A 14,579-nucleotide genomic window follows, 5' to 3' on the forward strand; every position below is an offset into this window, starting at 1 on the left:
ACCATTTATGTATAATGGTCATATACATTAGAATTTCATTCTAGACAAATTAAGGACCACATTTGTGCATCTAAGGTATGCATTTAATAGGTGTATGTTCAACATCTTCTCCTCAATAGATGAACAGCCCTAAAATCCTCTCTCCAAGGCTAAGGTGGAGATGGCATAAGTGCTCCTGCACTAGTGGGACTCTCCTCCAGGCAAGCTTGAAAGGGCAGCTGTTGTTCCCCCCGATTTGATGTCCCTGCTCTTCTGCCATTGAGCAGATACTAAGGAACAAGCCTGAGACTCCCACAGGAACAGCTGGTGTTCTTCCAAACCGCAGGTAGAGTCTGCTGGAGGAGCTGTAAGAAGAGTGGCCATAGCCTCAGACAGCACAGCATTCATACCCAACCCATACAGATCCCCCCCTCCAGCACAGCAAGAAGCAGCTCATGACAAGAGACCCTTTGCAACCAGTTTATTGCTCATTCACATCAAGTCAGTTCATGGGTTTGTGTTGCTTCCTCCTGCGCAGGACTGTCCCCAGCAGAGCAGCAGAGACCAGCCCCACCGCAGTCACCACACCAGCCAGGATCACAGCCTCCACAGGCAGGCCTGGAAAGAAAGCACAGAGGAGCCTCAGCAAGTGGGCACTGCCACAGAGAGGGGCCAGCCGACATGACAGCACCTCCTGCCAGTACCTGTGGACTTGCCCTCCTCTGCTCTTAGCTGGGAGCTCTGGCCTTCTGCCTCCACTGGCCTCTCAGCAACCTGCTCTTGCAGCACAAACACGGGACCAACAGTGGCATCAGCTTCCCACTCAGGAGCTGCAACAAGAGCAGGACAAGCCTGGCTGTAGACCACACTGCTTGACCCCCACTTTCCCGAGGAGATCCATGCCATGAGCGGCAGAGCAAGGGTGCCTTACCCCCTGTAGAAGCCAGGTCCCTCCTGCTCCTGCCACCCCAATACCTGGATCGTACACTTGGCACACAGCTCGAGTCACAGCAGCTGCAGACCTGGTCACTCCCATCCACTGATCTCCACCTACAGCAGGGACACAGGGTCAGAGCAGCTCCCTCACCTGAGCACCAGCTGGACACAGCAGCCCCCTGCCTCCTCACTGACCTGCTGCCCTCAGTGTAGCAGTCCTTGTTCAGGGAGTCCACACTCTGGGAAGCAGGAGTCACCTTCAGGTGGCAGGTGATGTAGATCTGCCAAGAGCACGAGTGGATCAAGCTACACCCAGGCCTCCATCTGGGGCTTGTAATGGAAATGCTGTTCCACAACCTTCACAAACCCATAAAAGCAGAAGGATCAAGTACTCACTGAGCTCCTGGCATCCTGATAGAACCTGAAGGCATCCAGCTTCATCTGCAGCTTGGTGTCCTGGGTTCTTGGCATGAACTGCGAGCTGGAGCCTGTGGATTTGGCGTCAGTCAGGCACCTGAAAGGAGAGAAGGCAGTGTAGAACTGGAGAGACGGCAGGCAGTATTCACTAGCTCAAGCCACCCGAGGTCACACCCACCCTTTGTTCTCAATGAAGGAGTAGCTGGGGGTGGAGGTCTGGTCAGGGACCAAGGTGGCCACGCAGCTCTCCACAAAGAGCCGAAGGGGCTGGTGGTTGGCCTGGGTGACGGAGGCTTCGATGTTCAGGACGTCCCCCAGGTAGAACACATTGGAGGACCTCTGGGAGCGCCAGTCATCTGGATGGGAAAGGAACCCCAATCTCAAGCACAGATCCCATCGATCCAACTGCACTGGCTGTACAGTCACACCGTGCTTCATCTCAGGGGAGACCTACCACTCATGAGGCTCAGGGAGAAGTCCAGCAGATCCTCAGCAGACTTGGTGGAGGTGTAGGGGACCCAGGTGGGCTTCAGGGCATTGCTGCTCACATTGTGGAGCCTAGCACACAGGAGGCAGGTGTCAGCAGGGAGTCAAGCTCCAGGCAGGCAGCCCTGCTGCTCCTCCAGGACTCACCTCATGTACTGACACTCGATACCCACAACAGCGCCATTCGTTCTCACTATGGGGGTGTTGGCCAGCGGCTTCGGGGTGTAGTTGAGAGAGAAGCTGTACACCAGTTGCTCGTCCACAGTCTAGACAGATCACAGATCCAGTCACCCAACTGCCGAGAACCCGAAGCTGCCCAACGGCAGAACCACTTACACTCAGCACACTGCGACACGCCTGCAGCTCAGCCTCGAAGATCAGGAGCTGCGCCGCGGTGTCCTGCCGGGTGACCGCACAGTCTCCCAGGCTGAGATCCGAAGCGTTGATCAGCTGCCCGGTGCCGAACAGGTCTGTCTTGACCTGCACCACGATCGTACTCTCCCCGCACTGCGCCGACACAGCCCGGATAACCTGCTGCTTCTGCTGCCGTGGCAGCAGAGGCGAGTCCAGAAAGGCGACCCCCTTGCGCCTGATGCCGGATTGGACGTTAGCGCGGGCGCGCCATTGCGCAGCATCACACAGAACTGCGAGGAACAGCAAGGTCAACAGCCGAAAGGCGAGACCACTAGAAAACCACATCTTGAAATGAAAACAACTCGCAAAACCACGATACCTGCTGTTTGCGAGCTCCTTCTTTTTAAAGCCACCGAGACTTTCGCACGTGATGACGTTCAGGTTCGCAGAGTGAAGATTTTCACGAGGACCCGAACTCGGTCAGCTCACACGCAGGAGGACAGGATATTGAATCCACCCCGTGGAAAAGCCATTATAGTTCAAGTGAAGGAGGATCATGGAGACTCATTTCTCCTGAATAGACGGGTCATTGTTTACAGTGAATACTTACGGTTAAACACCGGGGTAAAGTTAGCTTGAAGTTCGAAAACGATTTTGGCACGCCTGTAGCGTTTTCACGACACAAGCTATTGGCTTGTGAACAGCATTCCCCTATCCCAGTGCATAGTGCCACATTAAATAGAAGCACGAGAAAAAGAGATTCAGAACGCAAAGCTGTGTCGGTCTTCTGTGTAAACAATCGGTTTGAAAATCATGGGAGCTGTTTTTAATAAGCTGCTGAGTAAAGAATATTTGAATCTTTCTGCTGTCAGTATTGTGAATATAGTTGACCCTTACCTGAATGAAAACAGGACATAAAGAAAGGGTTTCAGAAATCAAGCAAAACTTTATTCCCGTGCTTACAGTCTGGGTAATTGGAGACTGCGCTGTTCTGCTTCCTATGGTGATATACGGTTTTTTCGCACGAAGCCGTGTTGAGCAGTGTTTCTCGCGTTGTGGACGTGTGTACACAGCGGTCCCCCCGGGTTCCAGTTAGTGCGTAATTACGCATCGATGAAAAACCGGAGGTTTAAAAAAAGATAATTAGCTCACTGATAGTTTGATGTAGAGGCTGTGGACATTTCCACAAGTCGTGGTCTTTAAAATGCATTTGGTTTGAAGGCGTTCTGTGCTTCCATTGCGAAGATATGGACAAAAGAATATTCGTGCGTGGTCCAAAAAAGTGCTAAAAACGACAATGTGAAGGCTATTAAAACATTCACAATGTACTTGATACACAAAGCAAGTGTTTTCGTAACCCTAGGAGGTTTCGTGAAAGCGCTACAGGCGTGCCAAAATCGTTTTCGAACTTCCGGCGAACTTTCCCCCGGTCAGTTACACTAGGACACTGGCTGTATTTTGCGGTACGTGCGTCTAATATTTCCTGTTAGAGCTTTTGCCTGCTGGCCACCAGATGTTAAGAATGATCTGATCAGAGGTGAACTAGTGAGAAAAGATAAGACCTGGTCCGAAAACGTCTCACTTTACATACAGTACATCATAAGATCTCATTATTGATTATGTGGGAAAGGTTTGCACAAATGATTTCAATGAATTTGCCGAAAATGAGATATTTCGTGGCTTTAATGTGTCCCTCTAGTGAAAAGACAAACTCGTAGTGATACAGTATTTCCTTCTCCAGATCTGTGGGCAGTGACGACACGTGTTTTGTCCCCCAGCTGAAATGTTGGTTGTGGGGACTTCAGGAGTCAGTCTTCTACAGTGGAAAACACGAATAGCTTTACTTTAAGTCTTCACGATAGCACACACACACACACACAGTCATTGAAATCGATTTAGAGAGCTGGACTGATCTGAAGAGTGTCTATTGGGTTGGACTCCTGCCTAGTGTACATGCAGGGGGAGTTTGCATGTTCAGTTATGCTAGGAACTGGCTCATCTCCACCACTTTTATTGGACGCGGGCTGTAGAGAACTGGGTGAAAGTCACAATCATCTTGTTCATGCACAGCACTAGTCCCCAAGTTAAATCATGGTTTAATTTTTCCTTTGCCAGGTAGCTGAAGGAAAAACTAATTGTAATCAAACTAGAAATGTTTGGCTGCCTGGGTCCTGCTGTGTTGTTCTAAAGAACTAGAACAGGAGGGCATTGGCTGAACTCACTCAGAAGGGAGAGGGAGCAAGTTTGTCAACTTGCGCCCGAGGGCTGGAGAGATGAAAGAGGAATTGGTTATGAGCCCTATAGGTATTTCCCCCCTCCCCCAAAGTGCAGTCAATTAGAATCCAGGCCAGTCGAAGGAATATCATTAAGACCACAGACTCCAAGAAAAAGCAGTGGCCAAGAACTAGTGCAAGTACTTGTCTATGAAAGATGGAAAAACACGGCCATTGAAGAGGCTTACAGGGACATCTTCACATAGACACTGAACTACAGCACTTAATGCTGACAGAAGAGGGAAGCATACAAAAAAGTACACAAGGGAGTTCAGAACAAGGCCTTTATTCATACTCCAGATTAGGCTTGGTATTCTGGATGCGAGGTCTAGATCTCCACACAGCCACCAACACCAGAGAACAGACCACAAGCACAGTGGAGGCAGCTACTGCCAGCAGCCCATAGCTCAGGAACCGGGGTGCTGTGGAGAGAAGAGCTTTAGTGAGGGGTCAGACACAGGGAACAGGATCAGACACTCAGCCTCCATCCCCCTCCCTCACCTTCAGGATGGGAATCCAGCTGACCCAGAGCTGGAAGCTCAGATCCAACCAGGATCACTTCCCCACTGGACACCAGCACAGTTTCTCTGGAGGAGTCCTCTGCCACTCGAGCAACAGCTCTTCCTGCAAGAGGACAGGACAACAGCATCAGGAAAGGATACACACAGCTGACTGGCGCACAACCGCCCTGTCCCCAGAGAACTCACTCCTCCTGCCACAGGTGGGCACACAGCGGTCAGTAGCGGTCGGCTGGCACACTGCTGCACTACAGTGGATGAACACCTGGAGAGAGTACAGCAAGGGTCACTGCACAGCCCAGGACCAGCCACCACCTCCTTCCCCACAAGCTGCTCCCTACCTTCTCCTTCAGAGGAACCTGAGAGGCAGGATCCACAAAAGTGAACATCTGAATCATGAAGCGCTGGTAGTGCGTTGGGTACGGCAGCCCTGAGGGGCCACCCACGGGGATCAAGGTGGTCTGGTAGTTGTCACCTCCATAGGGACACCTGCAAGGACAGCAACAGGGAGGGTGAGCCCTGCCACAAGGGGACACTACTGAGACAAGCCAGTCTGAGCCACAGGGGTCAGGTTACCCAGCAACCAGAAGGCTCCAGCTGGGCTGGCTGAGAGGACTGGGAGTGGAAGTGGCCCAGCAGTCCCCCAGGGTCAGGACAATGTTGGGGTCAGTCCTGTTCAAGATGTGGACCTCCACATACACAGGATCCCGCAGCACCTTGGTCACAGGGTAGTCCAGGTCACTGTAGTAGGAGTCATACAGCTCTCCTGAGGACAAGAGCAGCAGCGGGGTTCAGCAGAAGCCCCACACACTCGGCTCACACAGCCCAAGGCCCGACAGCTACCTCTGGCAATCCTGAGCTCCACACGGAGAGGTCCTGGAGACACTGCCGGAAGGGGTGGGGAGACCGTGTAGACCACAGCCCGCACTGGAACAAGGTCATCGTCTGCATACCTGCACTGGAAGAACAGCCTGGAGAGAGAAGCAGGCAGTCATGGGATCCAGCAAGACCAGAGCACTGTGGGAAGCAGCAGCTGCTCACTCACTTGTAGAAACTGTCCCTTGTGATGGAGCCAGCAGGTCCCCCAATCACAGCAAATGTTGAGGACATCATGTTCTCATACACCACAGCACCACCTTCAGTCTGGAGGAAGGACACATGAACAAGGTCAGGAATCACCACAGGAACAACATCCTCAGCTGAAGGATCAAGCCCCTCACCTTCATGCTGGTGCCACAGGCACTGACTGGGAACTGGAACATGGCAAAGCCAGCAGTGGTGCTAACAGGGCCACAGGGGGCACTCCTGCCCCCTTGCAGGCTGACTGAATCCAGGCTCAGCTGAGGGCTGGTGGCATTCTTGGACACGACCACCACAAACTGGCCATCCCTGGTGCACTGGACAGTCACTGGAGGAAAGCAAGAGCTGGTAAACCAAGCCTGTTAAGCTCATCATAGAAGACGCTCAAGATCCCAAAACCCACCTTCATTCCCATAGTAACAGCGATTTTGGCTGGTCACATCAAAGCAGCAATTTTTAGCTTCACAGTCGCTTTTACCGATAGTCAAGTTACCACATGCTATCTTATCACCGTCATTAACCAGGCACTTCTGAACCTGAGCTACAGACCAATCCAACACCAGCAAAAACAACACACTGTACAACCCCATCCTCCCTCTGATCATGAACTTCTCCACCGTGAAACTCGCCGAGGAACTGCAAACAAGCGGCGCTCAGCTCCTGAAATACTCGCTGCGCCCTGATCGGCTGAGGGTGGCGATTGGAGGGCTGTAGGGCCGGAGCGCGCGCACGAGGATTTCGGACACTCAGAGGGTCGTCAGACTCAGCTGATTAATCACGGAGCGTCCTGTTCGACTGGAACGAGCTATCACGCGCGTTAGACCTAGGTCTCCGACTCAAAACTAAATATGTGTGGCGTCTATTGCTTCTTTTAGTGATGACCTCGTCTCACATGATCGTTTCGATCCCTGAATGACTTGTTGTGTTTAGCCAGACGTAGCGATGATTGCCGCTTTCCCTTTTGTATTAGGCCTCGTGAAATCCGACTGCCGCTAGCTGAGATTTTTGTTTTTCCACTTTTCTTTTTGCTTTTAGCTAACTCGCTATTAGCGGGAGAGTGTGCAGTTTTGAAATGTTGTTCTGTTTTTCCCTTTTTCGCGTAGACTCTGGCATTGCAGATTAGATATCATGCGGGTTAGACTAATGTATCTGACTCAAAACTAATTTATGGCGTCTGTTAGGGTAACCATATTTTGTTTTTCAAGAAAGAGGACGTGGGGACGAACATCGACACTCGACACATGCCTCCAAAGTAATGAATCTTTATTACTTTTTCTAATCAAAAATCAATTTAAACTCTAATTTTTATTAATCTTCTTAGTAAACTTTTAAACACTTGCAGGGATGCTCTTTCTCTTCCATATTGGCAAACAAGGAAAAAAAATATAGCCCTATTTTTAAAAGTTTTTTTTTTCATTTTAACAAAAGTCTTAACATCTGAGGAAAAAATGAGGACATCATAACTTTTGCAATCAATGAGGACTTCTCCTAAATGATCGATTTGGCTCTACCTTTATTTCTAGAATTCATTTATAATCGTCAATTGATAATGTTTTAGGCCAGGCGTTTAACTTATTAACGTTCATTTGAATTTGAACAGAAAAGACGCAGAGTACATTATACTGCGTTTTTGCGCTGTATTACTAAACATCGTTTTTACTCTCCCCAACGAGCAGAAAAGTGAGATGTAAGAATATTTCAACATGAATTCGTCCACTGGTTTGGCGCGAATGTTTTCTTGAAAGAGCGCTAGAAAAACACGCGGCGGCTGTGACAGGGGCCAGGCGACTCTCCCGGCCAGCGGAGAAGGTTAAAGCCGCGAGTTCAGCGTTTTGTGCTGAAACCCCGGGGGAAGACTGGGTCGACAAAACCGCTAGAATACCGGGTCTCTCCCCTTGTGAAAGAAACATTCGTTTCCTTGTGACCGGTATGAAGCTGGATAATACGATACCCGTTTGTGAGTAAAATTCTACTGCTCCTGGGAAGGGCAGGAACAATCGCTACCAGCACAGACGAGAAGCTCGGTCCCTAGCGTCCCCATGTAGTTTCACAGAAATTCCTACATTTTAATCCCATGTTCTACTGCCCAAAGGGACATGGATTCGTCCGATATACGTACATACACGGTACAGGGAAAACACGGCTATACGTAAAAATACTGAAACGCTCTCGGCTGGGTCTTTACACCCACCTTTGATGTCCAATAAAGGGATCTGTATGCTAGATCTCCAACCATTTATGTATAATGGTCATATACATTAGAATTTCATTCTAGACAAATTAAGGACCACATTTGTGCATCTAAGGTATGCATTTAATAGGTGTATGTTCAACATCTTCTCCTCAATAGATGAACAGCCCTAAAATCCTCTCTCCAAGGCTAAGGTGGAGATGGCATAAGTGCTCCTGCACTAGTGGGACTCTCCTCCAGGCAAGCTTGAAAGGGCAGCTGTTGTTCCCCCCGATTTGATGTCCCTGCTCTTCTGCCATTGAGCAGATACTAAGGAACAAGCCTGAGACTCCCACAGGAACAGCTGGTGTTCTTCCAAACCGCAGGTAGAGTCTGCTGGAGGAGCTGTAAGAAGAGTGGCCATAGCCTCAGACAGCACAGCATTCATACCCAACCCATACAGATCCCCCCCTCCAGCACAGCAAGAAGCAGCTCATGACAAGAGACCCTTTGCAACCAGTTTATTGCTCATTCACATCAAGTCAGTTCATGGGTTTGTGTTGCTTCCTCCTGCGCAGGACTGTCCCCAGCAGAGCAGCAGAGACCAGCCCCACCGCAGTCACCACACCAGCCAGGATCACAGCCTCCACAGGCAGGCCTGGAAAGAAAGCACAGAGGAGCCTCAGCAAGTGGGCACTGCCACAGAGAGGGGCCAGCCGACATGACAGCACCTCCTGCCAGTACCTGTGGACTTGCCCTCCTCTGCTCTTAGCTGGGAGCTCTGGCCTTCTGCCTCCACTGGCCTCTCAGCAACCTGCTCTTGCAGCACAAACACGGGACCAACAGTGGCATCAGCTTCCCACTCAGGTGCTGCAACAAGAGCAGGACAAGCCTGGCTGTAGACCACACTGCTTGACCCCCACTTTCCCAAGGAGATCCATGCCATGAGCGGCAGAGCAAGGGTGCCTTACCCCCTGTAGAAGCCAGGTCCCTCCTGCTCCTGCCACCCCAATACCTGGATCGTACACTTGGCACACAGCTCGAGTCACAGCAGCTGCAGACCTGGTCACTCCCATCCACTGATCTCCACCTACAGCAGGGACACAGGGTCAGAGCAGCTCCCTCAGCTGAGCACCGGCTGGACACAGCAGCCCCCTGCCTCCTCACTGACCTGCTGCCCTCAGTGTAGCAGTCCTTGTTCAGGGAGTCCACACTCTGGGAAGCAGGAGTCACCTTCAGGTGGCAGGTGATGTAGATCTGCCAAGAGCACGAGTGGATCAAGCTACACCCAGGCCTCCATCTGGGGCTTGTAATGGAAATGCTGTTCCACAACCTTCACAAACCCATAAAAGCAGAAGGATCAAGTACTCACTGAGCTCCTGGCATCCTGATAGAACCTGAAGGCATCCAGCTTCATCTGCAGCTTGGTGTCCTGGGTTCTTGGCATGAACTGCGAGCTGGAGCCTGTGGATTTGGCATCAGTCAGGCACCTGAAAGGAGAGAAGGCAGTGTAGAACTGGAGAGACGGCAGGCAGTGTTCACTAGCTCAAGCCACCCGAGGTCACACCCACCCTTTGTTCTCAATGAAGGAGTAGCTGGGGGTGGAGGTCTGGTCAGGGACCAAGGTGGCCACGCAGCTGTCCACAAAGAGCCGAAGGGGCTGGTGGTTGGCCTGGGTGACGGAGGCTTCGATGTTCAGGACGTCCCCCAGGTAGAACACATTGGAGGACCTCTGGGAGCGCCAGTCATCTGGATGGGAAAGGAACCCCAATCTCAAGCACAGATCCCATCGATCCAACTGCACTGGCTGTACAGTCACACCGTGCTTCATCTCAGGGGAGACCTACCACTCATGAGGCTCAGGGAGAAGTCCAGCAGATCCTCAGCAGACTTGGTGGAGGTGTAGGGGACCCAGGTGGGCTTCAGGGCATTGCTGCTCACATTGTGGAGCCTAGCACACAGGAGGCAGGTGTCAGCAGGGAGTCAAGCTCCAGGCAGGCAGCCCTGCTGCTCCTCCAGGACTCACCTCATGTACTGACACTCGATACCCACAACAGCACCATTCGTTCTCACTATGGGGGTGTTGGCCAGCGGCTTCGGGGTGTAGTTGAGAGAGAAGCTGTACACCAGTTGCTCGTCCACAGTCTAGACAGATCACAGATCCAGTCACCCAACTGCCGAGAACCCGAAGCTGCCCAACGGCAGAACCACTTACACTCAGCACACTGCGACACGCCTGCAGCTCAGCCTCGAAGATCAGGAGCTGCGCCGCAGTGTCCTGCCTGGTGACCGCACAGTCTCCCAGGCTGAGATCCGAGGCGTTGATCAGCTGCCCGGTGCCGAACAGGTCTGTCTTGACCTGCACCACGATCGTACTCTCCCCGCACTGCGCCGACACAGCCCGGATAACCTGCTGCTTCTGCTGCCGTGGCAGCAGAGGCGAGTCCAGAAAGGCGACCCCCTTGCGCCTGATGCCGGATTGGACGTTAGCGCGGGCGCGCCATTGCGCAGCATCACACAGAACTGCGAGGAACAGCAAGGTCAACAGCCGAAAGGCAAGACCACTAGAAAACCACATCTTGAAATGAAAACAACCCGCAAAACCACGATACCTGCCGTTTGCGAGCTCCTTCCTTTTAAAGCCACCGAGACTTTCGCGCGTGATGACGTTCAGGTTCGTAGAGTGAAGATTTTCACGAGGACCCGAACTCTGTCAGCTCACACGCAGGAGGACAGGATATGGAATCCACCCCGTGGAAAAGCCAGTGTAGTTAAAGCGGAGGAAGATCGCGGAGACTAATTTCTCTTGAGCAGACTGCTGATTGTTTACAAAGAATATTATAAACTAGGATCTTCGCTATATTTTGCGGTCACGGTATCTAATATTTCCTGTTACAGCTGTTGCTTCTGACAAGATGTACAAAATGAATAAGATAAGAGTTAGTCCCGAAACGTCTGAATTCACATAAGTTATATGATTATTATTGAATTGAAACTGTGAATGTCTCCTTCTGTAAAAATGACCATTGTATAGTTACAGTCTTGTAAATGATAAAACTCCTTCTTTATTTTCGTTCGAATATTCACTCTACTTCGCCGGTCAATTTGGAGGAAAAGCGCTGGGTGAACGATTTCAAGAATTAAAAGCCTAAAACGACATCTTTCGTGTTTTAACTATGTCCCTGTGGTGAAAAGGGAGAAACTCGACGTGATATTTCCTTCTCCGGATCTGTGTGCAGTGCAGACACGCTTTGTCCCAGCGAACATGTCGGGCGCGCGCGGAGCGCAGACAACTGTTCTCACACCTTCCGATTCAGGAGTGAAACAGGCGCCTGGCGTTGCTGCTCTTTACATTAGCAGCCGCGCTTGATCGTTTGCAACAGATTAAAAACGGGCTGCACGCATGCTTCTCTGTTAGCATTGCTGCGTTGCAGCTCTGGGGTCCTGGGTTCGATTCGTGGTGCTGTTTGTTCTGGAGGAGTTTGCAAGCTCTCCATTTTCACCCCACCGTCCAAATACTGTACGTGCTGTCTTGCTTAAGCCTGTATTTTACACACAAAAGAAACATTTGTAGCGTAACAGGAATTGTGTAATAAATCTGTAGATTTTCTAACATTTTTATCCTGTACAGTGTTGCAAGGGAAGCTGAAGCCTATCCCAGCAAGCAACAGGCCCAAAGTGGGGTACACCCAGGATGGGACACCAGTCTATTGCAGTAAATATTGGAAGGTAGTGTTGTTTTTTTTAAATGGTCCAATAAAACAATGAATTTCCGATCCAGTGGGGGTGTTCGAGACGTATGCCTAGCTTTCCTGTTTAATCTTTCCATGCTATGTTTCTGCTGTAATAGTGCGTCTTCCTGACTACATAGTTTTAAATCAGCACTGCTTCTACGACAAACCAAGGGAAGGTGTTGAAAAAGTGGTTTTTAAGAGCTCTTCGATGTCAATCATGCGTCACATTTCCGGTTTTGCTTTTCTTTCAGATATCTGCTTGAGCATGTACTGTGTCCTCCAGAATTATTGTCACCCTTGGTAAAGATGAGCCAAAAAGGCTATGAAAAATGTCTTTGTTGTTCATCAGCTTGATCTTACACTGAAAATATGAGAGAAATCGAACCTTTCGGTGAGGTAAAACTGTTCAAAGACAAAAAATCCTTTTAAGAAACATAAACATTTTTCTCAAAAACACACGTGTCACAATTATTGGCACCCCTCCCTTTGCCAAGATAACAGCACGGAGTCTTCTCTTATAATGCTGGATGAGGTGGGAGAACACATACTGTATAAAGGGATCTTAGATCCTTCAGAGTCCTTGGTCCTCGCTTGTGGACTCTCCTCTTCAGCTCACCCCACAGCTTGATTCTGTGGTCAGTGAACCATTTCTGTGTGGGTTTGGATCATTGTCCTGCTGGAAGATCCAACCATGACCCAGTCTTAGCCTCCTGGCAGAGGCAGCCAGATATTGACCTAAAATCTCCTGGTATTTGATGGAGTCCATGATTCCATGTATCCTAATAAGATTTCCAGGGCCTTTGGGAGATAAACAGCCCCACAACATCACAGACCCACCACCACACTTCACAGGGGGGAGAAGGTTCTTTTTCTGCATCACCTTGACTCTTTTTATGCCTAACCCACCACTGGCGTTTGTTGGCAAAATGCTCTCTTTTTGTCTCATCTGACCATAGAACCCGTTTCCAATCAAAGTTCCAGTAGTACTTCGCGAACTCCAGGCGCTTACTTTTGTGGTTTGACGACAGCAGGGGCTTTCTTCTGGCAAGCCTTCCAAATAGTCTGTTGGCATAGAGGTGGCGTCTAATTGTAGGTTTGGAGACTTGGCGACCCCAGGATGCAACCAACTCCTGCAATTGTCCAACTGTGATCCTTGGAGAAAGTTTTGCCCTAATAGTGGAGATGGGTATTTTCAGGTGTGAAGCTATTTTTTATAGGCATTGTCTATGAAAGTCAAAAAACCTTTTGTCTCCTTTAATTTTTGTCATCTCTGGTCTTCCCCATGTTTATGGATGACTGAGGGTGTTACCTCATATTTATACTGCAGTGAAACAGGAAGTCATGGATGACCACTTAAGAGTTCCTAAAGACTCAGGTGTACTTTAAAAAGGTCAAATATGAATGGGAATACATGTCAATTAGATTTTGCTCTTAGGAATTTCTAGGGATGCCAATAATTGTGACACCTGTGCTTCTGAGAAAAACAATTAAGGCTTTTTTTTTCTTTGACTAATTTTACCTCACTGAAAGGTTAGAGTTCTCTCCTATTTTCAGTGTGAGATCAAGCTGATGAACAAAGATTTTTCATAGCCTTTATTGCTCATCTTAACCAAGGGTGCCAATAATTCTGGAGGGCACTGTAAGTTTGCATTAAAAAGTCTGATTTGAAAAGGGTGTGTAAGTACCATCTGTTACCCAGCAACATTTGAAAAGGGTCTGGATACTTCTGCAAGGCACTTTGGCTGCTTTCAGGGACACAGACAAGCAGTAGCAGATTCTTAGTAAGGTCTCTGGTAAAGAACTGCCAACCACTGACAATGACTGTTGGAGGCAATGCACAGACATTCATCACAGGCATTTTGTTTTCACAAAATGACACGATACACGATGCACTGACAGCCTTAAGTGTTGCCCTTGTGGTAAAACATTAAAGACCTGGACTGGTGTGGATTTCAGGCAGCCCATTTGCTTAAGGTGACCAAGTGAGGGAACTGACCAGGGTCCTGAAGTGCTTCAGCAGGCAGCATTAACCTAGCTCTACCTACTCACTCAAGAATAAAAGGCAACAGGTTAATTAGATAGCAGCCCACTTCCAGCTCTCACTACTGACAGGAGTATTTCACAACAAGACCACCACTCTTGCGACTCAAACTTGTGAACAGGCACTAAACAGACAAGTCATTACAGATTGATAAACACATCGTCTACTGGACGGGCAAAACCCTCCAGCTGGGAGCAGGGGTGTAGCCTAGATGGAACTAGAGAAGAAAGCCCAAGTACACCCCAGCAAGCTACCGTTCTTCAAATTGGAGAGGTGCCCCTATGCTGGCAGGACAGCCAGTTAGAGCCCAGGCCACTCGCTTTTGCACAGCTCCAGCCCCAAGTGTAAGCACTTGAACAGGAAATTTGGAAAACACTGATCCCCACCAAGAGTCTTCCAGCTTCTTCTGAGCATACTGGAAGAGCTAAAGCAAGCAAATAGGATGTAAACAAGGGGTGATGCAATTGTGCATGACTACACAAAGGGAATGATGGAACTCTCCCAAAATCAGTACATTTCGGGAAGAGAGCTCACAACTACAGACCCTGGTCAAGCAAGAAGAAATCAGGGGTAGGATAAAGAGAAGGAACT

At 49.7% G+C, this 14,579-nt stretch overlaps 1 protein-coding gene across 1 annotated transcript; it reads right to left on the reverse strand.

The window, feature by feature from the left end:
* Nucleotides 1-1,284: 1,284 nt before the first annotated feature.
* On the reverse strand, nt 1,285-2,532 carry LOC148672402 (zona pellucida sperm-binding protein 3-like). The gene is made up of 5 exons (XM_088628133.1): nt 2,155-2,532; nt 1,966-2,084; nt 1,787-1,890; nt 1,511-1,688; nt 1,285-1,429 (listed from the first exon to the last, which is right to left on the reverse strand). The coding sequence occupies exons 1-5, from the start codon at nt 2,515-2,517 to the stop codon at nt 1,300-1,302; spliced, it is 894 nt and encodes a 297-aa protein (XP_088484259.1). The 5' UTR covers nt 2,518-2,532; the 3' UTR covers nt 1,285-1,299.
* Between the last annotated feature and the right edge of the window lie 12,047 nt (nt 2,533-14,579).

The sequence above is a fragment of the Lepisosteus platostomus genome, chromosome 4, assembly GCF_059453375.1.
Source record: "Lepisosteus platostomus isolate fLepPlt1 chromosome 4, fLepPlt1.hap1, whole genome shotgun sequence".
Classification (NCBI taxonomy): domain Eukaryota; kingdom Metazoa; phylum Chordata; class Actinopteri; order Semionotiformes; family Lepisosteidae; genus Lepisosteus; species Lepisosteus platostomus.